Source organism: Dendrobates tinctorius, unplaced genomic scaffold, assembly GCF_039654945.1.
Source record: "Dendrobates tinctorius isolate UK_male_01 unplaced genomic scaffold, ASM3965494v1 ptg000062l, whole genome shotgun sequence".
Classification (NCBI taxonomy): Eukaryota; Metazoa; Chordata; class Amphibia; order Anura; family Dendrobatidae; genus Dendrobates; species Dendrobates tinctorius.
The window spans coordinates 25,728,968-25,752,643 of record NW_027361730.1 but is presented as its reverse complement, the minus strand read 5'-3'; the positions used below and the strand labels follow the sequence as shown (position 1 = coordinate 25,752,643).

Genomic DNA, 23,676 nt, shown 5'->3' with positions numbered 1-23,676 from the left:
GACCTGCTGAAACAGTAGCAGTTGTCTGCCTACAAGTGGGATGTCTTCCAGAGGGCATGAGTCAGGGATGAGGGAAAAGTCTGAGGTTTTCCTCCTTTAGGTTTTGCCTGGCTTGCCTTTGATTGCCAGTTCCTGTCCGGCCTCTGTGCCGCACGTGTGTTGTCCCTGCGGGGGGGGAACGATTACGGTTTTGTGCTGGGCGTGAGACGGACCAGCCTGAAGAATTCCGAAAGGATCGGAAACGAGATTGATTACGCCTTTTAAACGTGCGTTTTGGTCTTAGTTGAGGGAGGGAAGTACTTTTTTCCCCCGGTAGCATTGGATATAATTGTATCCAGCTTTTCACCGAAAAGACGGCCACTGAAGTACGAGAGATTTGTTAGAGACTTTTTTGAGGCCGCATCCGCTTTCCATTCTCTTAGCCAGAGAATACGCTGGATTGTGATGGCGTTTGATGCTATTCCCGCTATCCCTCTTGCAGAGTCCAACGCTGCATGGACCATGTAATCTGCCACTACTGCAATTTGCACCGCCTGGTCCGCCAGCTGAGGATTTGAAGCTTGAAGGCTCTTTTTCAATAGATCAGCCCAAGCCATGATGGCCTTAGCTGCCCAAACTGAAGCAAATGCGGGAGCCAGAGAGGCACCTGCCGCTTCAAAGATTGAACGAGCCATGCGTTCTACTAGTCTGTCTGCTGTGTCCTTGAGGGTTGACCTGTCCAGCAGCGAGAAAAGCGTTTGTGCTGCTAGTCTAGAGACTGGAGGGTCCACTTCAGGCGGATCTGTCCAATCCTTGGTGTCTTTCTGTGGAAAGGGGTATTTTGCTTCCAAATACTTGCGATTGGCGAATTTTTTCTCAGGCTGCAAAAAATGCTTAGAAAGGATTTTTTGAAATTCCAGGTGATTAGGGAAGACCTTCGATGGTTTCTGAACACTTTCAAAGGAAATCTTGTGTTCTGGTGCTTCCGGGGTTGGATCTGAAATGTCCAGCACCCGAAGGATGGAAGAGACGATATCCTCAACTATCGCAGTATTGCTAGGGGGACAAGGGAGCAAAGCGTTCTCTGTTTCGTTATCTGAATTGGAGTCACATATGCCCTCTGATTCTTGCGCATCGCTAAGGAGCTCCCTAGCGGGCGAACTAGAGCGGAGGTTTCCCGTGGTCTGGGATCGTTGTGGAGTTCCGCATTGTCCTTCTCTATCAGGGGACGGCCTCGGTGACCTGAGGCCACTGTGTCTTTCCCTGGAGGGGGAAGACCTATTGCTATGTGAGGACGCAGATGAACGCGACCTGTGGGTCCGCTTACGCCTCGAACTGTTGGAAGCGCCCTGATCATGAGACCGGACGTCCCTTTGCTGGGTAACGTTCATAGCCGAGACATGACCCTGCAGAGCCTGCAGTAATGTGGAGGTCAGGTTATCTATAGACTGTGTCATAGACTGCGACATCTGAGTCGCCCATTCCGGCGCAGTAGCGGTCGCAGAAGCGTTGGTAGGGACTTCTTGGGGTTCTGATCCTGTTTTTTGGGTACAATCCCGGCAGTGCGGGTACGTGCTGCCGCTGGGGAGAGTGGCCATGCAGGATGTGTAGACTGCATAAAAGCAGTCTTGCCTGGTTCTTTTCCTTGAGCCTGACATAGTACCTAGGCTGATTAGTGGAGGCCCTACAGGGGTATCTACGCAGAGGAAAGGAGTAGGAGAGCGCTATAGGTTATAGGAATTCACAGCTGAGTACCAAGGACCCAGCTGTGATCTTACCCCACCGGTGCTCCCCCTTAGGTCCAGCGCTGATAAGTCCCACGTCCTGTGCCCCCCGGAGACTGCTGTGCTGCCTTCCTCCAGGTGCAGCAAGATGGCCACCGGATTCTGAGGTGGAGAGGGAAGGGGGCGGAGAGGGCTGGCGGTGGGGCCATGCGTGTGACTGGGGCCCTGTGGAGGGTCCCTTGGGGCGCCATTGCTGCAGAGACCGGGGCGCAGGGAGCCCGGTCTCTGATAAGTGCCTGCCTCTCTGCACCTCCCCCGGTCCCAAAAGGAGCCCACAGGTGGACTGGGGTCCCTGGTGCCTGGTACAGGCCCTACCTGCAGTGTCTCAACCTAATACCCCCAGAGGGGGATTAGGGAGGGTGCTGCTGTCACCGTCAGGGGGCTTCATCGTCGCCTCGACCTCGACCCAGAGCCGGACGGAACTGAGGAAGGAGGGGGCTCTCGACCTCGAACCAGTACCCGAGGGACTGGTGAGGGAGCGACATGGGGAATAGCCACCTCGACCTCAACCGGGTACCCCTAATGGGGGACCGAGGAGGGAGCCATGCCGGGAGTCTTGCTGGAGACCCTCTTTTCTTCATCTGTAGTCCTTTGGAAAAAAATCCAGGAAAAAGACGGCGTAAAAAAAAAAAATCTTAGGTGTGCCACCTGCGACACTAAGCAAAAACTGGAGAAGGCTGACCCGTCCAGGGGTGTATACTGCAGAGGAGGAGCCAAAGTTAATCTTTTTTCAGATTATGCATAGTGTCGCCTCCTAGTGGACAGCAGCATAACACCCACGGTTCTGTGTCCCCCAATAAGGCGACAGAGTAATCAAGGGCTCTGTGAAAACAAAACCACGGTCGGCTAGACCAACAAAAATTTTGTCCACACCTGCACCTGCTATGAAAATTGTTTGGGATGCAAAGAAAAATCCACAAATAACATCAGCTGAAATACTGGACACTCTGAAAACTAGCGGTGTGGCTGTTTCATGATGCGCTATAAGGAGACACGTGAAGAAAAATAGGTTGCATGGTCGAGTCGCCAGAAGAAAGCCATTACTGTGCAAATGCCACAAAGTATCTCGCCTACAATACACAAAACAGCACAGAGATATGCCTCAAAACTTCTGAAACAAGGTAATTTGGAGTGATGAGACCAAAATTAAACTTTCTGGCCACAACCATAAACGTTACATTTGGAGAGAGGTCAACAAGGCCTATGATGAAAGGAACACCATGCCTACTGTACAGCATAGAAATGGATAGCTGATGTTTTGGGGTTGTGTGAGGTACAAAGGGACAGGAAACTTGGTCAAAGTTGAAGGAAAGATGAATGCAGCATGGTAACAGCAAAAACTGGAGGCAAATTGGCAATCATCAGCCAGGAAGCTGCGCATGGGACGTACTTGGAAGTTCCAACATGACAACGATCCAACACACAAGGCCAAGTCGACCTGTCATTGGCTACAGCAGAACAAAGTGAAGGTTCTGGAGTGGCTATCTCAGTCTCCTCATCTCAATATGATTAAGCCACTCTGGGGAGAGTTCAAGCACGCAGTTCATGCTGGACAGCCCAGGAATTTACAAGAACTGATGGCTTTTTGCCAAGAAGAGTGGGCAGCTTTACCATCTGAGAAAATAAAGAACCTCATCCACAACTATCACAAAAGACTTGAAGCTGTCATTGATGTTAGAGGGAGCAACACACGGTATTAAGAAATGGGGTATGTAAACTTTTGATCAGAGTCATTTGGATGTTTTGGGTTGTCATTATGATTTAAAAAGAGAAAATACAGTAGTTTGACAATAAATTTCTTCACCCAACCACTAACCATTAGTGGAGAAAAAGTTTTCGTGTTATCATTCATATTCTCTGAAAAAAGGCCAAGAAAGCAAAAATTATGCTGGGTATGTAAACTTTTGAGCACAACTGTAGATTTTGGAATAATAATACATTCCGCAGTTAGATGTGTTAAAAACAATGTTCCTCTGCTGAGATCATCTTATAAATGTGCAACGGCATAGAATAAATGAAGAGCACCACTTGCCACATCCTGAGATTTAAAAGTCATTTAATGCAAGACACAGGACATCAAAATGGTGAGCAGGGGATGTGTGGGAGAGAAATGGACACCACATAGATGGCCTGTAACTTGGAGTAAAGGACTTTTAAATGTCAGGATGTGGCGAGTGCTGCTTTTCATTTATTGTATGCTATTACACAGTTTATTTGTGAGCAACCCTGCAACTCCTGGCACACTGTTCACAGCTCAGGATAGAGGGAGGACTGTGCAGTTTAAGAGTTTGGTTGGTGACTGTTCAGCTTCATCTAGACTTTTGTTCTTATAAATGTGCCCCTGCTTTGTACTGTGTAATGGCTGTGTCTGACCGTGTAGGAACATGACCTGATGATACCACAGCTCCTGGGCAAGGGAGGAATAATAATGAATTCCTATGAATAAAATAAAAGTTACACTGAATCTTTCCTAACGGATCTATACATCATTTTGTTGTGCTTCTTCGCTTTACCATGCTGTACACAGATCGGTCTTCATGTATAGCGTGACAAGTTCTTTTAAATGTGCCAAAGTTAATTTCAAGACATAATTACTTAAAATCAACTTGACAGAAAGTCATAAAATGTTGGGTCCATGGCCCAGAAACTCATCAGATCTCAATTCGATTGAGAATTTATGGTCAATCAGGAAAAAGAGTGGACAAACAAAAACAGAGAAAATGTGATAAAATGCCTATCACTGATTATACCAAAAATAGTTATCACACAGGATTTGCCACAGAAGCGGACAGCTATCTGCCAGGGTGAACTACAGAAGGTAAAAAATAAGGGTCAACGCCGTAAATATTGAGTCTTCATATAAACAACCTATTTGTCAATAAAAGTTTAAAAAAAACATAGAAAAGGCTTCTAATATGTCAGTAACCAAAGATTCATCTAACTAAAAGATCTATAAGCACTGAAGAAGTAAACTTTGTACAAACCAAAATTTATGCCAGTCTCAAAACTATTGGTCCCAACTGTCCTATAGATTTGTATCTACTAAGAGATGTTTATTAGCTAAAAACCCCTCCAATCTAGTTCCATCAATAAAATGAAAACCATTGTCATGATAATAGATACAGTTGACAGGAGTTCTGCAGTAAAAGTGATGGACCCACCTTACTATCATTATTGTAGAGCACAATGGAGAGGGATTCAAAGTTAAAGCCAAACTTCAGCGTTACAGTTGATGTCTCATCAACGGAATCCTGGTTAGATTCAGGATCTGTTTTTTCTGCACAAAAATACAAAGCAGTAACATTTTATTGGGCAGTGAGAACAAATACTGACGAATAATCAGAGGTACCGGTAAATAAAAACTTAATTTAAAGCCAGATCTGTAGTTATATTTTATTCAGATACTTTTTGTGCACATTCAAGTAAATATCCAACATATCATGTAACTTTTCAGTGTCTTGTTTTTCAAGTAAATGTGGTTCGGAGTGAAAATGTCTAAAAGTTTTGCCAGTGTACAATGTCGAAAGACTATAGATTATAAAGAAGGAAACACATCCAGTAACAATTCAAGAATGGACAGGTGGATGGCAGATACCAACAAAACTAAATATCTGGAAGAAAAATGTTACCAGTTAAATACTGGATTTCTACCATATTACCTGTAAAGGCCCCGTTACACACAACGATGTCCTAGCGATCCCACCAACGATCCGACTTGGATGGGATCGCTGGGACATAGTTAGACTCACTAGCGATCAGGACCAGCGAGCAAGCAGGTATCTAGGCTAAACAGCGGGTATCCAAGAGCCGCGCAGCTCTTAGTTACCCGCCGTTTACCCTAGATACCAGCGTGCAGCATCGCTGATCATTGGTCTCCCGCTGTCACACGCAGCGATGCGTGCTGGCCAGCGGGAGACCAACGATCAAAAAATGGCCCAGGACGATCCTGCATGATCAGCGATACCCGGCGGGGGGGCCGGTCGCTGATGGATGTCACACAGCGAGATCACTTGTGAGATCGCTGAGGCGTCACAAAATCAGCGATCTCGTTAGCGATCTCGCTGTGTGTGACGGGGCCTTAAGGAACTACTTGCAGCACCCATACTGTATAAAGACTGATGGCAAATCTATCTTAAGTATAAAGATTATCCCAAACAGAGACAGGTAGTGTAAACTTAATAACTGTGATGGATTATTAAAACTCAGCATGTCTAACTGGTAAACATGAAGACAACAACGCGGAGGATGAAAAAGTCCAACCCTATTGCAATCATTATCTGGCGAGAGAGATTACATTTCCTTTAAATACTAAGACCTGCTTTTTTCAAGCTGAGTAAAAAACAATTACCCATTTCATTACTGTACCTGTTGGTTGAGAAGACATACTCGTTTCTCTTATAACTCTCTTAACTGCTTCTGATGTTGGGGGCGCACTTGGAAGTGATGGAGTTTCAGCAAGATTCTCAAAAAGAACACCCATTAATATAGTGAGATCATCTTGACTCAAGGCAATCTAAAAAGTAATTGTGCATTATTATTACAAACACAAAACACATTGTATGCCTAATATATTAGCTAGCTAAAAAATAGCAACATAAAAAAGCCCTGGTCATTTTAAGGGGTAACATTTTCTAAGTAAAACAGAATTAGCAGAATGATCGGCTTCACAAATCTTATTTCAGGGCATCTGACCACAAAATTACAAATGATGATGGTCAATCTGCTGAATATCAATTTCCCTTATTTCAATATGACCGTAAATCGGGTACATATACACATTTTTTCAGACAGAATCCATCTGGAATCCGCCTGAAAAAGCACAGCAAAAAATGATTATAGCTCACAGCAATGTAAAAGCAATATTGTTGTGCACAACATATTCAGTCTTTTAACCTTTTTACATTTCAGAAACCGTGAAGCTATTAAAAAAAAGTTACATGCTTCCTTATTAGGAAACTATCACTGACTGTGTAAGTAAGCAAGTGCTCAAGGACCATCAAGTGACTGCCAAACACCTTAAACAAGATTTAGTGGCATTAGGCACTCAGGGTTTATTTTGTACAGCAAGGCACATAATAAATACTGAAGGTCTCCATGCCCGAACTCGAAGACTTAAAGGAATTGTACACTACTTGGACAAACCCTTTCATTCCCCATGTTTGGCCCCTTTAAAATAAAAAAGCTTATACTCACCTCCTGTGTCGCCTCTCATTTTCCTGTGGCTCACGTAAGGTTGTTATGACACGTGAGACCTGCACTCAGTCAGCGCTGGCGTCGCTATCCCTGACAAAACCTTGGGGCGTTGCTGGAACAGCACCAGCATGGGAAAAGAGTATAAGCTTTTTTTATTTTAACGGAAGCACACATGGGGAATGAGAAGGCCTCCCTTCACATTAGACTTAGGTCGCCGAACCCGCCAATATTGGTGGTTGGTGGGTTTGGACAATAGTCTAATGTGTATGGGGGCACTGACCAACTAAGGGTCGGGGTAGATGTTGATTGGGCATATCTGACTTTGGACTGCTTATCGAATTTTTTTTCCAGATGATAAGTGGCTGCTTACTCAGAGAACACAGGAATACTTGGTCGATTGAACACTACTATAAAATGAGGGAGATGGCTGTTGGTTTGAACGGTACTTCGGCCAATTGTTCAGCTGACAGCCATCTAATGGGAGCATTTACACCTCTACTGACCAAAAGCATAAGAAAAGTAGGTTACAATATATTGAAAGCCACATACATTCTGGATTCTGTTCTATGGAGCACTGAAACAAAACTGGAACTTTATGGGCATGTGGATAAACTATGTCTGGAGGAGGAATAATGAAGCATTGAACAGAACACCCTACCTATAGAGAAGCATAGCAGGAGGACTGTAAAGCTTTCGGTCTGCTTTGCTTCCTCTGGTGCAGGAAACTTGTAATGTGTGAAGGGCAAAATAGATTTAATCAACCCCTTCAACCCCCAAAGCCTGTTTTCACCTTCATGACCAGGCCACATTTTACAATTCTGACCAGCCACTTCAATGGATCCCACCGATTCTGAGATTGGTTTCGCGACTTATTGTACAGGGTGGGCCATGTATATAGATGCACCTAAATAAAATGGGAATGGTTGGTGATATCAACTTCCTGTTTGTGGCACATTAGTATATGGGAGGGGGGAAACTTTTCAAGTTGGGTGGTGCCCATGGTGGCCATTTTGAAGTCGGCCATTTTGGATCCAACCTTATTTTTTCCAATGAGAACATTTTTACATTTTTTCTTTTAACTTTACCTTTTTTTTTTTACACTATGGGACTTTCACTTTCAGCAGCCTGATCGTAGTTATAAACAATTGCAATGCAGGAGCATTGCAATGGCTTACGACTGTCAGTGCTGCACTTACACAAGCCGCAGAGACTGTGCTCTGTGCATGGTGTGAGGGGCCTGCCATAGCATGGTGACACAGGCGACATCGGGTCACCATGGCAATGACTGGGCACCAGCGATGGCTCCGCTTATAGGGTAGAGGGAGCCCCCTCTCTCTGCCTGCCTTCTAAATGCTGCAATTGCTATCGATGATAACATTTAACAAATTAAAGTGGCAGAAGTGGTGCAGGCACTGCTCCTGGCTGTGATATCAGCTGATCACCCAGCAGCGATCACAGCTTTGTTGTGCCTAAAATGGCCTGGATGTACTCAGTATGTTCAAGATAGGCAAGTAACAGCCGATCATGACGTACTGAGTAAGTCCAAGGTCGGGAAGACATTAAAGGGAGTGTACGGCCTTAGAGTCACTTAAACTTCATAGAAAATTTTTGTTTGTTTGAGGAATGAGGATGCGACATGTAACCCCAAGAATACATGGAGATCATTGCCATGAGGAAGGAGTTAAGAATCCTCAGGAACTCAGCCAGAAGTTAGTGTCTTAACTAAAACATGCTCTACTGAATACTTCAAGGGAACCTGTCATTAAAATCATGTTACCCGAACCAAGGGCAGCATAAATCTGCGACATTGTAGACCGGTACAATCCAATCTAAAATGCTGCAGCGCTTAGTTGAAAACATAAATAAATTGCACTTTACGGCATACATGATTTTTATAGCACATCCAAAAAATCTCTGATTCCTTAACTGCACCTCACTTACAGAATCTACACAAGATGGAAGAGACTGATCGCGGCATATACATTTGAAATACACTTATCTAAGAAATAGCATTTATTATACTCACATATAAAACTTAAAATATGGCATTCATGAACTCAATGAAAGGAATAACACGAGGCATGCCAGCACTTGATTTTATGAATGTTGTATTTTAAGTTTTCTATGTGACTTTAATACTTTTTTTTGGATAAGTGTACCTGGCTGGGCTGCCCTATGTCCAGTTGTATTTCAATGTGAGCTACAGTTGTAAAGTACAATTTTTTGGCTTCCTGGGATGGAAAGGATTTGGACTGACAAACGTAATTATGCCTTGCATCAATATTCTATTGATTGGGGAGTGCTATACGCTACTTTATATATTTATTTAAAAAAAAAAAATGTAAAAGGCAACCAGGTAGTATCTGGAGAGCTCTGACAACTCCGGTGATGTCTCCGGCTGTCTTCTCTCCACCTCACTTCAGTTGTAACAAGTCCCTCCCCATGTACAGACATGAAAAAGACTTGTCAATCTACAGGAGCGGGCAGGGATAAGCCATCTGAGGCCAGAATCGGACTAGTCAAGTCTCTCACTATGATCCACAGTCAGCTTGTACAAGAAGCATTAGGAAGTGACTGCAGTAGTTATTACAAGATGCATTTTATGATGAATTTGGCTAAATCAATTGTTACGTAGTTGTGTTGAGCGAGTTCATTTTTTCTTTTTTATTACAAACAGCAGAAAGTTTGTAAACTTTGCTTACAAACCAAAATAGAAACGGAGGTTGAATCATTTTGATGGCAAATATGTATGAACACAACACATTCTGGAATAAAATGAGCACCACTATACCTGCATGGGCTTCAAGTCCCCATCAATCTGCATGGCAGGCATCTGAGAATACCAAGATGACGACAGATTTCTCTGTACAGAGACAAGCAGATTAACAGGCTGCAAAAGCTCAAGTTCTGGCTGGAGAGCTCCATTTTGAATGAATGTCCTGCAATAAAGGAGTTAGGTTACGATTTTTAGTAATCTCTTCTGCTGCAAAGTTGTCACCAAATGATCAAAACTTTATAGAGACAAATGAGAAAAAAGCAACAAGAGCCATAACTTTTTATGATTCACATTGTGCGGTCTAAAGTGACCTGGCAACACACTTCTTCATTATTGAAATAACATTTTTTAGGCTAGTTTCACACTAGCGTTTATGAGCGCAGCGACTGCCTGCGCACGGCCGCCGCTAAGCCCCGCCCCTGCCGGCCTCCGCCGGTAGCTCCGCCCACCGGTGCATGACGCTGCATGCGCCCTGCGTCCCCTATCTTTATCACTGGGGGCGCAGGCCGTGCGCAGTATGCGTTTGGCGGCGCATGCGCCTTTTTGACGGTGCGCCGACGCAACCAAACTGCAGCATGTTGCCTTTGGCGCAGGTCGGCGCACCGTCAAAAGGACGCATGCGCCGCCAAACGCATACTGCGCACGGCCTGCGCCCCCAGTGATAAAGATAGGGGACGCAGGGAGCATGCAGCGTCATGCGCCGGTGGGCGGAGCTACCGGCGGAGGCGCGGCAGGGGGCGGGGCTTAGCGGCGGCCGTGCGCAGGCCGTCGCTGCGCTCATAAACGCTAGTGTGAAACTAGCCTTATTTAACCATCTTACTGGATTAAATATCAGAATTTGGTACAAAAAAAAAAAAGGATTGTGTCACCATTTTACAAGCCGCAAAACTTTATTTTCCCATCAATTGTCTAAGGGCTTGCTTTTTTTGTATGCCAAGCTGTAGTCTTTTCTCATAGGAATTTGGGTTACATATGACGTTTCAATCACGTTTCACTGAATTTTTTTCGTTCAGTGCAACAAACAAAAAAAAAGCAACTTAGAAGTTTAAGTTTCAATTATACTTTGTTTGCAGCATAACCATATAATGCAACGAGTGATTGACCGAGGCATTTAAAGAGTTAATCTGCAGCAATCTGAGCTACTTTTGGTCACTCTTTGTTGTTCAGAAACATGGATTTTTGTGAGTACTCACCGTAAAATCCTTTTCTCCGAGACGCTCATTGGGGGACACAGAGACTGTGGGTGTGTGCTTCTGCCGTCTGGAGGCTGACACTAAGTATACAAAAAAAGAGTTAGCTCCTCCTCCGCCGCATACACCCTCGCCCCCAGACCGGGCGTAACTCAGTTTAGTGCATAAGCAGTAGGAGAACTCGCCTTAAATTCAGGCAAGAAATTATACGTCTGGAAAAGGGACCACCCTGATCCTTACATAAGGATTTGTATAACTTAAAATAAGCAAAAGCCAACTGGCTAGTAGGGTGGGTGCTGTGTCCCCCAATGAGCGTCTCGGAGAAAAGGATTTTACGGTGAGTACTCACAAAAATCCATGTTTCTCCTTCGTCTCATTGGGGGACACAGAGACTGTGGGACGTTCTAAAGCAGTCCCTGGGCGGGATCTTAGCTCACTCAATCCATGCTATTTTGCGCCCCTGATTAGAGGTGCGCAACTGCTGCCTGGAGAATCTTTCTTCCCAGGCTTGCATCCGAGGATGCCTGGGTATGTACGTTATAATGTTTGACAAACGTATGCAAACTGGACCAGGTAGCTGCTTTGCACACCTGTTCCGCTGAAGCTTGGTGTCGCAGTGCCCATGAGGCACCCACTGGTCGAGCCGAGTGTGCCTTGATCCCTGCCGGAACCGGCGTGCCACTGATTTCATAAGATTCTTGAATCGTCAGGCGAACCCATCTGGCCAAAGTCGCTTTGGACGCAGCAAGCCCCTTCCGCCGCCCTTCTGGGATCACGAATAGAGAGTCTGTCCGGCGGAAAGATGCTGTCCTTGTCACATACCTCCTAAGAGCTCTTACCAGATCCAGTGTGTGCAAAGCCTTTTCTACCCTGTGCACCGGTGCCGGGCAAAACGAGGGTAAGACAATGTCTTCGTTGATATGGAATGCAGAGACAACCTTCGGCAAGAAGGGAGGAGCTGGCCTTAAAACTACCTTATCCTTACGATTCTATGATTCTATCTCTACGATTCTATGATTCTATCTCTACGATTCTATCTCTACGATTCTATGATTCTATTAGAGTGATCAATGAGTGGAACAGGCTGCCACGAGAAGTGGTGAGTTCTCCTTCAATGGAAGTCTTCAAACAGAGGCTGGACAGACATCTGACTGGGATGATTTAGCGAATCCTGCTTTGAGCAGGGGGTTGGACCAGATGGCCCAGGAGGTCCCTTCCAACTCTACGATTCTATGATTCTATGATTCTTATAAAAAGTCAAGAACGGCGGTTTACAAGATAAAGCCGCCAATTCCGAAACCCGCCTAATAGACGTAATAGCTACCAGAAAAACGACCTTCCTGGACAGGTAAGGTAAGGAGACTTCTTGTAAGGGTTCGAAGGGGGGCTCCTGAAGGGCCCTGAGCACCAAGTTCAGGTCCCATGATTCCGTCGGCGCCTTATAGGGGGGTACTAAATGTGCGACCCCCTGCATAAACGTCTTAACCTGCCAGACCGAAGCGACCTTTCGTTGAAAAAGGACCGACAGGGCCGAGATTTGCGTCCTGAGCGAACTCGGAGCCAATCCTGCGTCCAGCCCTGCCTGCAAAAAAGCCAGTACGTTGGGGATTGAAAAAACCAGAGGAGCCACTCCGCGATCCCTACACCAACGGAAAAAAACTTCCCAAGTCCGATGATATACCTTCGCCGAGGAAGGCTTTCGGGCACTCACCATCGTGGCCACCACATCGCGCCTGAATCCTGCCTGTGTTAACAGCCAAGATTCAATGGCCACGCCGTCAAACACAGGGCCCCTAAGTTCGGATGGTAGATCGGCCCCTGGGACAGCAAGTCCGGCCGATCTGGTAGACGCCAGGGTACGTCCACCACTAGCTGAACCAGATCTGCATACCAGGCCCTCCGAGGCCAGTCTGGCGCTAGCAGAATTGCTGGAACCTTCTCTCTCCTTAACTTTCTGATGACCCTTGGAAGCAGAGTTAGCGGGGGGAACAAGTACGGGAGACGAAACTGGCTCCATGGAAGCACCAGAGCGTCTGCTGCGATCGCCTGCGGGTCGAGGGATCGAGCGACGAACCTTTGTACTTTGGCGTTCTCTCTGGATGCCATAAGGTCCACGTCTGGTGTCCCCCACCGTTGGCAGATCTGTTGAAAAACCTCGGGGTGCAGGGACCATTCCCCTGCCGCGACCCCCTGTCGGCTGAGAAAATCTGCCGCCCAGTTTTCGACTCCCGGAATGTGCACCGCTGAAATTACCACGTGGTTCTTTTCGGCCCAACGCAGTACCAGCCCAACCTCGCGCATGGCTGCTTGGCTGCGCGTGCCCCCCTGATGGTTGACATATGCTACTGCTGTAGCATTGTCCGACTGAATGCGCACCGGCCGGTGTCTCAGGAAACACTGAAAATGTTGCAGGGCCAATCGTATTGCTCGTATCTCCAGAATGTTGATCGGGAGAATTATCTCCTGAATGGACCACCGCCCCTGGGCTGTGTGACTCTGGAAAACTGCTCCCCAACCTTGCAGGCTTGCATCGGTCGTCACCACCAACCACTGTTCCGGGGGAAAGGGTTTCCCCTGGACCAGAGACGAGTCGCGAGTCCACCATCGGAGTGATCGTCGGACCAACGGAGACAAATTGCACCGATAACTGAGGGATAGCAGCCTTCTGTCCCATGCTGACAAGAGCGCATGCTGAAGCGGTCGGAGATGGAACTGGGCAAACGGGATTGCCTCCATCGCCGCCACCATTCTGCCCAACACACTCATGCCGTACCGGATGGATCTGGAGCCTGGCTGTAGAAGGTTCCGTACCCCCTGTTTGATCTTTCGCGCCTTGTCCTGAGGGAGGATCACCAGCCCCCGGGAGGTGTTGAAAACCATGCTTAGGAATACGATTCTCTGGGCTGGAACCAAAGACGACTTGTTCCGATTGATCAACCAGCCTAGACGCGCCAGGGTATCCAGCGTGATACTGACATTCTCCTGGCACGCCTGAAACGACGGCCCCTTTACCAAAAGGTCGTCCAGGTAAGGTAGTACCGTTATGCCCCGAGCATGCAGGATGGCCATAACCACCGCCATTATCTTCGTAAAGACTCTGGGAGCAGGGGCCAGACCGAAGGGCAGAGCAACAAATTGAAAATGTCGCCCTCCGATCGCAAAACGCAGGAACCTCTGGTGTGGAGGAAAAATCGGAATGTGCAGATATGCATCCTGCACGTCGATCGAGGCCAGGAACTCCCCTGGATCCATGGCTGCAATGACCGAACGGAGGGATTCCATCCGGAACCGCCTGACTCTGATGAATTTGTTCAGGATTTTTAGATCTAATACTGGCCTTACTGTCCCGTCCTTTTTGGGGACCGAAAACAGGTTGGAGTAAAAACCTTGTGTCTCTTCGCTTTTCGGCACTGGGACAATGACCCCGTTGCGCTGTAGCGTCATTATGGCCTGTAACAAACCCTCCGCCTGCGATTCTGTTCCGGAAAGCCGGGAACGGAAGAATCGCCGTGGCGGGAGTCCGAGAAACTCTATCTTGTACCCGGACGATATCAATTCTGCCACCCAAGCGTCGCGTGCCACTGCGACCCAAACGTGGCTGAACCTTAGTAGGCGTCCGCCCACTCTGTCGTCCGTAGGTACGAAGCGCCTCGAGTCATTTTGCTGGAGGTTTTTGGGATCTGGCCCCCCTTGTTCTGGGCAAACGGCCTCGGCCTCTACCCAGCGGATTGGCTCTGTAAGAGGTTTGCCTTTCCCTAATCTGACCAACATTTGCGGAGGTGGATGCTCTGGCCGAAGTCCCCCTCCAGGGGTTACGAAAGGGCCGAAAACGCCTCTGTGTCTGCCTGAATGCTGGCCAAGTCCTCTGCTGCGGGAGGAAACTACTCCTCCCCCCTGTGGCTTCTGAGATAAGCTTATCATGCTTCTCACCGAACAACCGATTGCCCTGAAAAGGCAATGAGGTCAAGGACTTTTTGGAGATAGAATCAGCTTTCCACAATCTCAGCCATAATGCTCGCCTAACGGCGATCGCATTTGCTGCTGCCACCGCAGAACACTCGGCCGCGTCCAGAGAGGCGCTGACGAGAAAATCACTTGCCCCTAAGATCTGATTTGTCACCTCCAAGACCTCCGCAGGCAGATCTCTGTTTTGGAGGGCATTCTGCAGAGCGTCCGCCCATGAAACCATGGCCTTAGCCACCCAAGTAGCCGCAAAGGAGGGGGCTAGGGCCGACCCCGCTGCCTCATACACCGAGCGGGCAAGCCCCTCTATAAGGCGATCAGTTGGGTCCTTGATAGAAGAACCGCTGGGTATCGACAATAGCGATCTTGACGCTAAACGTGATACCGGTGGGTCCACTACTGGCGACTCCACCCATCCCTTATGGAGTTCAGGAGGAAACGGATACTTAGCTTGCAGCGCTTTTTGCATTGCAAAACGCTTATCCGGGTGTTCCCTATGTTTCTGAACTAGCTCCTCGAACTCCGGATGCGTGGCAAACCTTCTATGCGGTCGCCTGGTCTTTTTGAAGGAGACCTTGTGACCTGAGGCCGTGGACACATCGTCCTCGATCTCTAATGTCTGGTTGACTGCCTCAATGAGGCTGTCCACCGAGTCTTGGTATCCCAGGCCTTCTGGATTCCAGGCCTCCTCCTCCTCCTCGCCCTCATCCTGCTCGCTTCCTGAGCTCGGCGACGGGGAACGAGATACCCTAATACCCGCCGCCGAAGCCCCAGAGGGTCCGGCCGACGGGGAACGAGCTCTCTTGCTATGAGCTTGTCTGGTGCTGGAGCGGCCTCTAACGGTCGGAGGGTCCTGAGACGTGGACGAGCTGTCTTCCGCTGGCAGACCACCATCCTTGTCCCTGCCTGGGCCTTGGAGAGACTCAATTGCCCTTGTAAGGGACATCATAGAGTGTGATAAAGACACCGCCCATTCTGGAGGGTCCTGACCTCTGGGCTCTGCAACAATGGGGGGCTCCTGGGCTCGCTCCGACTCGCAGGCTTCACAAAATTTACCCGGCTGTGCTTTAGGCAGCCTGACCCCACAGGAAACGCAAACAGCGTATAGGAAAGAGTGAGCTTTCCCTTTGCCAAACATATTGCAAGGCAGGGTAGGAGGAGGAGGATCACCCCTTCCTTGACTACTAGTGCGGCACTCGCAACGGGGTTGCACTTACCCACCGGTAATGTCCCACCTTGCGTCTCTTCCACGGGGCGTGCAGCGTTACTCGCCGGGGCACTCGCACTCCGGGAGATAGGGGGCGGCTTCCAGCCCCACTTCGGCGAGGAAATGCAAGGAGGGGGGCGGGAGGTCCCCGATAACTGTGCGCGCCCGCCGCTCTCCGCCCCCGGAAGTTAGTGGGCGGGGCTTCCGCTACCCCCGGAAGTCGGCGGGCGGGCGCGCGGAACTCCGGACCTCCCCATACAGCGGGGACCGTGGCCGCCCGCGGGGCTCTGGCCGCACTCCACGTGCGGCGTTCGAGGGAGGGGGGCGGGAGCTCCCCGGTCACTGTGCGCGCCCGCCGCTCTCCGCCCCCGGAAGTTAGTGGGCGGGGCTTCCGGCTACCCCCGGAAGTCGGCGGGCGGGCGCGCGCTCACGGATCTCCCCATACAGCGGGGGCCGCGGCCGCCCGCGGGGCTCCGGCCGCACTCCGCGTGCGGCGTTACCCGCCGGGGGCAGCGCCGGGTGAGAGGCGGACTACCTGGTCCCGGCCTATTAACAAAAGGTGAGCCGGGCCGCCGAGGGGGCTCTCTTGAGGTGCTTCTCAACCCCATCCCTGGGCAGGGAGGGGGAGGCTACTGTACCGCTCTCCGCTCTCCGCTTCAATCCCTTGGCTTACCTGCGCCTCCAACTCCACCCCTGGACTCACTACCTAGGGGTGGTAGGGGCATTTCCACGTTGCAGGAGAGAACAACGTGGAGGATCACTCACACGTGCTCGCCCGTTGGGGACGATGGGGAAACCGCAATCCTCTTATCAGGATGCGTTGCCGCCTCTTTACAAAATAAAGAAGAAAAATGGTTGTCTGGGGAAAAGTCCCAGATGTGTCCCTCGGTGCGGGAGAGAAACACGTGGAGGGTTACTCACACGTGGTCGCCCGTTGATGATTTGGGGAGATCGGACCCTCTCTATAGGATCCGTCGCCCCTGTCTTATCTTCATAGAAAAAAAGAAAAAAAAAAAAATCTAGTCTGGAGCTCCAGACTGCGTGTGCCTCCATCAGACACTAAGCAAAAAACTGAGTTACGCCCGGTCTGGGGGCGAGGGTGTATGCGGCGGAGGAGGAGCTAACTCTTTTTTTGTATACTTAGTGTCAGCCTCCAGACGGCAGAAGCACACACCCACAGTCTCTGTGTCCCCCAATGAGACGAAGGAGAAACAGCAGCTGATTCAAATGCCAAAAGCTATAGAGGTGTCATACGGTCACTAATCTTACATTGAGATCTAGAGGTTAGGTCATTAATATAAAAGTAGTGGACAAGCCCTTTAAGGCCGCTTTCACACTTCAGGCTTTCGGTATCCGGCATGGTGCGGCGAAAAACCGGACTGCCGGATCCGGCGCCTGTTACGACCAGATCCGGCTTTTTCCCCTTGCTGTATCATTGCTGCCGCATTGCGCCGGAAGGCAATGCGGCGCGTCCGTTTTTTTCCGGATCCAGAGAAAATAGCCGGTCCGGCGTCTGGAAAAAACGTTGCATGCAACGTTTTTTCCCAACGCCGGACCGGTTTTTCGCACTGCGCATGCCCAGAAACCTTCTTTGCCAGGAATATATCCGGCAGAAAGAAGGATCCGGTGTCTGCGTATGCGGCCGGATCTGGCAGTCCGGTTTTTCGCCGCACCATACCGGATACCGAAAGCCTGACGTGTGAAAGCGGCCTAAGCGAACACAATGAGAGTACATGTATTTAGCAACTAGTGATAATAAAGAATACTGCATAATAAATTAGAAATTACAGAAATTGGTAACCTCCCTTTCTCATTTGAAAAACTTGAATGGTTTTACAGTTTAATATATTAGCCACTTTCCGACATTGGGCATAATAGTATGCCAATGTCGGACTCCCTCCCTTTGATGTGGACTCCGGCGGTGAGCCCACATCTTTCCCGGGGCATGTCAGCTGTTTCGAACAGCTGACCTAAGCCCGCAAAAGCCGCAGGTGGAATCGCGATCCACCTGCGCCTATTAACTAGTTAAATGCCGCTGTCAAACACTTCCGACAAGAAACCCGAAAATACGCTCAACGGTGACCTGGGTCACGTGATCGCAGGTCACCAGTGTGTCGGCATGACAACCTGAGGTTTCCGGGAGACCTCTATGGTTGTCCGTGCCGGCTTGCTATGAGCGCCACCCAGTGGTCGGCGCTCATAGCAAGTGAGTAAATCTGCTATATAGAGGCAATCTGCTCATCGCCTCTAAGTAGCAGAGCCAACTGGGTTATGGCAGCTTCTAGTCTCCCATGGAGACAATTGAAGCATGCCAAAAGTTTAAAAAAAGAAAAAAAAAATTAAAAAATATAAAAGTTTAAATCGCCCCCCCCTTTTGCCCCATTCAAAATAAAACAAAAAAAATAAACTCAAACATGCACATATTTGGTATCTCTGGGATCAGAAATGTCCGATCTATCAACAAAAAAAATTATTAACCTGATCACTAAACGCCGTAGCGAGAAAAAAATTCAAACCACCAGAATTATTTTCTTTTGGTCGCCACGACATTGCATTAAAATGCAATAACGGGCGATGAAAAGATCGTATCTGCACCAAAATGGTATCATTAAAAACCTCAGCTCGGCACGCAAAAAATAAGCCCCCACCCAACCAGAGACCACGAAAAATGGAGATGCTATGGGTCTCAAAAAAAAAAAAAAAATTGTGCCATTTTTCAACAAAGTTTGGAATTTTTTTTTCACCAATTAGATAAAAAAGAACCTAGACATGTTTGGTGTCTATGAATTCATAATGACCCGGAGAATCATAATCACAGGTCAGTTTTAGCATTTAGTGAACCTAGCAAAAAAAAGAAAAAAAACAGTGTGGGATTGCACTTTTTTTTTTTGCAGTATGCCTATAATTACACCAGTAACAACCAATGACAAAGAGACATACAAATTTTATTTCATGGATACACACAAAAACCACAAAAATTTTTGTGGTTATTGTGTGTACCCATGAAATAAAATTTGTCATTTTGCATGATGATCCCTGCTCTTTTTGTATGACTCTGTCTTTGGTTGTTACTTTTTTTTGCAATTTCATGGCACTTGGAATTTTTTTCTTGTTTTCTAGTAAACGACATGGTAAAACCAATGGTGTCGTTCAAAAGTACAACTCGTCCCGCAGAACATAAGCCGTCACATGGCCATATTGACGGAAAATAAAAAAGTTATGGCTCTGGGAAGGAGGGGAGCGAAAAACGAAAACCGAAAAAAGCTCCGTCCATGAAGGGGCCAATGAATGACAATAAATGTATCAGATATGGACAGATGGGGCAAGCAGACCTCGATAATTTCAGTTCTGTTAAGTGAATGTCCATTTTATCGATCACTGGAGGCAGAGGAGAATTGACTTCAGGAACTAAAGAAAACTTGTTCTGGACTCTTATCAGGCCTAAATCAGCAACAACAACATTGGTGGAGATAGAAGACTGAGGTATGTAGATAACAGGAGCTTTGAGATCTATGTCCATAGAGAGACGAAATGATTTCTGGGCAAGGTCCTTCATGCTATACGTCCCTTTTTCCACAGCCTGAGCGGTGGCGGAGGTTAATGCTTCTTTGGCTGTTTGGAAAGTGTTCATAAAATTCTAAAAAAAAAATGTAGACAGCAAAGAAACAAGAAAAACATTAGCAGAATAGAAAACGTACTATACTGAAGTTAACCATAAAGAAGGTGGGTTACAACACTAGAGTTTTAAAATACCACATATGGTAACTTGGTTCTAAAATATAATTATGGAATTCAAATAAAGATGATTAGTATTGGTATGAAATATGGACATAGTTTAAGTTATACATCCCACTTTTTGGCATATGTGGGAAGACTGAACCATGGATGGCATCTTAAAATGTTTTTCCACAATATATTACATTAAAACCCTATATTTGGGGCTATCACAGATTAGAAAACCAAAGAGGCAAAAGCAGCTATTGGAGCAGGTCAACGATAGTCAGCACAGTCTTCCTACAAGGGCTGAGAGGCAGCACTAGGCACATCACCAGGGGCTACATTGGAGGGGGCTGTGGCATTACAGCAACTGCAGCTACATAATTACTGGTGGAGCTTCCAGAGGTGTATAGGCCATTTGTACAGTATCCCAGAAAACTAATTTAAACTACCACAAATTCAACCACCACAGTACATGGCATAATCAAAATGACAGTACATAATCACAAAACATCACTCACCAAGAGAGACATGAGAAATTTATGAAGGTACACAATGTGGATACAGCCAACTCTGAGCAAAATTTCACCGTCTACGGCAGACATATTTGTGTACGAAGCACCTTCGGTCGCATCTGGATATAATGCCATCTGCAAGTTGAAGACTTCTTCTCCCAAGATGTAGACTGACTAAATGAATACAAAAGAAAATGAGGTAAAGTAATACAAAAATAATTTGCAAAAAAAAGTACTATTACGTCTACTTCATGTATATTAGTACTGCGTAAGCAACTCAATTGTAATAGCATTAAAGGGGGTTGTCTAGGCTTAAAACAAAAATCTACTGGCACTCTGTCACTGCAGACTGCCGAATCTTGACAGTGTGTCGTGTGCACATGGTCACGAATCTCCAGTACTATCAAAGCGAGCTGGCAGTCAAATGTCTGTATAATTTGCGTTATTGCTGTCATCAGCTGACTAGACATGTTTGGCATCTCTCAATAAAAGTGAATTGAGAGATGGACACGTCTAGTCCGCTTGTGACCAAAAGTATGCAAATTGCATAAGTGCCATCACATGTCCATCTGTTCGCACTATAACTGCAGTATTTTCTTTATCATAGTTATTTTTATTGTGGATTTTACAAGGGTTTACAGTAGGAGTAAGCAAAAAAAAAAAAAAAAAAAACTACTACTATCTTTTACCTTCTGATGAATAGTTTTAGGATCTACATTAATGACAACAATCTCACGTAGACGAGCAAATATATCTTTTTTCTGGGCCTGTGCTGTAAACGAGGCAACCATACCTAAAGGAAAGAAAGAAACATTGAGCATAGCCTAAATTAAAGGGAATCTGTCACCCCTTTTTTGAGATATCATATAATGATATCATTCAATTGTGTGTCACATAAGGAATCTCTTAGTACTTTTGCTTTCGAAGACATGTCATCCCCTGAGGAAGAAGTATAAACTTCGAAACGCATTGGGAAATAAAAGTACATTTAACAATATCTGGAAGGAATGATCTGTCAAGCAGCGCACGTTTAATCCATAAACTTTCTCCTTTGAAATCTGATGATTCGTGGTCACGGAGTGGCCCTTTGGATGTGCAGCAGGCTGACTACTTACTTCTATATGTCTGAATCTCCCCTATATAAGGTGAGTATAATGATTTGATTTTATATCAATCTCTACTCGGGTAAGACCCTATTGCGCTCTCTCTCTTTCAGTTGTTTGACTATTTATTTTGGAAGGCAGATGTTTATGCTGTATGTCAGATTGCACACCAGGAGAACATGCAAGTCGATAGAACACAAGGTATTATAATCCGTATGATGTCATAACTGCAGGGCATTATGAGAACACCCATATGGAAACACAAAATGACGTACCTTGTATCTTAACATCTGCAATATTACACGACTCGTCACAAACAAAAATATTAAAGGCATTTAAGGTAGCGGAAAGCTTCAAGTCAATGATGTCCTGTTCATATGCACGTGAAACTGTTGAAACAAAGGTAAAAATGTTCTTTCAAAAAGCATAAAAACATGTACAAAACACAAAGTGCTTTACGATGTATCTAAGCTCACATTACGTTAGGGCATCCGTTAAACGGATGCGCTAACGCTGTCATTTTTTGCATCTTTAGCACCATAGCGCTAATGGTATGCGTTAACACATGGTAGCGCTCCGATGCCTAAAGCTACCATGCGTTAGCCCATACATTCCTATGCACAACGAACGGGTCCGTTCGCTGTGCGTTAATGCCAACGCACCCAAAAACTCTGCAAGCAGCGTTCGAGGGTGCGTCATGAAATAACGCATACTTGCTAACGCATGCCGATTTCGGCATGCGTTAGTATGCGTTATTAACTTTGCAGGCAATGGGTGCGCTAACGGATCCGTTAGATAGCGTTAGCGCCGCTGTGTAACGGATCCAGCTAGCGGATTGCCCCTAACGCAATGTGAACCCTGCCTTAATTGCCATAAAGACTAGAAGTAACAAAAGGACATAGGAAATTAAAATGTAATAGTTTTTTATTGTGATTTATTTTTTGCATTTTAAACAAATTCACAACTTGAAAAATATATATCCAAAGAGAAGACATCCAGTTTGTAAAAAAGTGAAAAAGATCCTTTATTCAACCATATCAGCTACATTTTAGCTCTCTCCAAGGGCCCTTCTCAAGCTTTTACCTAAGCGCCAGTTGCTACGATTTGACACAGATGGCGTCTATGTAATTTAGCTGGCATTCAACAAATGTGGAGAGCGCTCAGATCCAAAAGAATTCTCTAGACACAGGAATCCCAGAAATAATATACGTATGTGTCATTTTGCATTAAAAAAAAAAAAGAGCACCTTTCAACACCATTAGCATGTTGAACTGGTCAGATCATATAACAGTGGATGCAGAGCTTAATAAAATCTCATTTTTATTTTTTAACTTCTCATCGCCATTGCATAAATACTAGCTTGTAAAATTTAGCTTATACCGGTAATTTATTTAAAAGTAGCAATTGTCATAGGTGAGGCCTTACCAACACCACTGTATATGGCATTATGTGTAACCCCCTTTCCCTCCCATTGCTTTTTTCACTATTCATTAACCATTTCAATTTTCATATTCTCCGAGTATCCTCTTTCAATATTGAGATACCAATTGTTTCTACTATCTAATATTGTGTTTAACATCTACCAGTGTGGTCTCATGGCTCAACAATTTGCAGTCTAATGTGTCTTACCTTAAATCTTTGTTACCGTAATTGTTTTTAATTACCGTATGAGTTGATAAAAATATATATAATATAAAAATATATACTTTAAATTTTTTTTACTCTGCGCAAATTTTGTATAAGTATTTTTAATTTAATTGCAAATATAACTTAATATATTAATTCTTAATTTACTAATGTAGGTGTCATGATCCATGCTGGATTATGACAGGTTTTGAATAAGAAACCTTTTTTTTCCTTTGAGCTGGTTGCTTGGAGTTGGTTTTGCCCCTGATGGCCATTGGGGTTATTGCACGGTGGTGTCTTTTGTTCTAGTTTGCCCCCGGTGGTGGTTAGTGTTATTGCACATGATAACGAAGCAGGTGTGATTCCTTGGGTCCTGCCTATAAAGGTGTAGCAGGTGGTTTCACGCACTGTTGGTGATATTGGTGTTTTCCAACCATCCTTGGTGAAGAAAGGAGCTAGAGAGAGTTCCTGGCAGCTCAGTCAGAATCCTGGAGTGGCAGCTATGGCGTCAACGAGGAATTCTGGCAAAGTTTGGAGGAGTGGAGCTATGGTATCAGCGAGGAGTTCTTGTAAAGCATGGTGGAGTGGCAGCTATGGTGTCAGCGAGGAGTTCTTGCAAAGCT

General features: G+C 46.3%; 1 protein-coding gene across 2 annotated transcripts in view; it reads right to left on the bottom strand.

The window, feature by feature from the left end:
• VPS13C (vacuolar protein sorting 13 homolog C) overlaps positions 1–23,676 on the bottom strand; it is a 518,321-nt gene that overhangs the window by 187,506 nt on the left and 307,139 nt on the right. For both annotated transcript variants that reach the window (XM_073579421.1, XM_073579422.1), the window contains 7 exons: positions 21,703–21,816; positions 21,014–21,117; positions 20,331–20,498; positions 19,425–19,729; positions 9,748–9,895; positions 6,129–6,276; positions 4,925–5,040 (listed from right to left, as the gene is read on the bottom strand). In XM_073579421.1, coding sequence (XP_073435522.1) covers positions 4,925–5,040; positions 6,129–6,276; positions 9,748–9,895; positions 19,425–19,729; positions 20,331–20,498; positions 21,014–21,117; positions 21,703–21,816 — 1,103 coding nt within the window. The remainder of the gene's footprint in view (positions 1–4,924; positions 5,041–6,128; positions 6,277–9,747; positions 9,896–19,424; positions 19,730–20,330; positions 20,499–21,013; positions 21,118–21,702; positions 21,817–23,676) is intronic.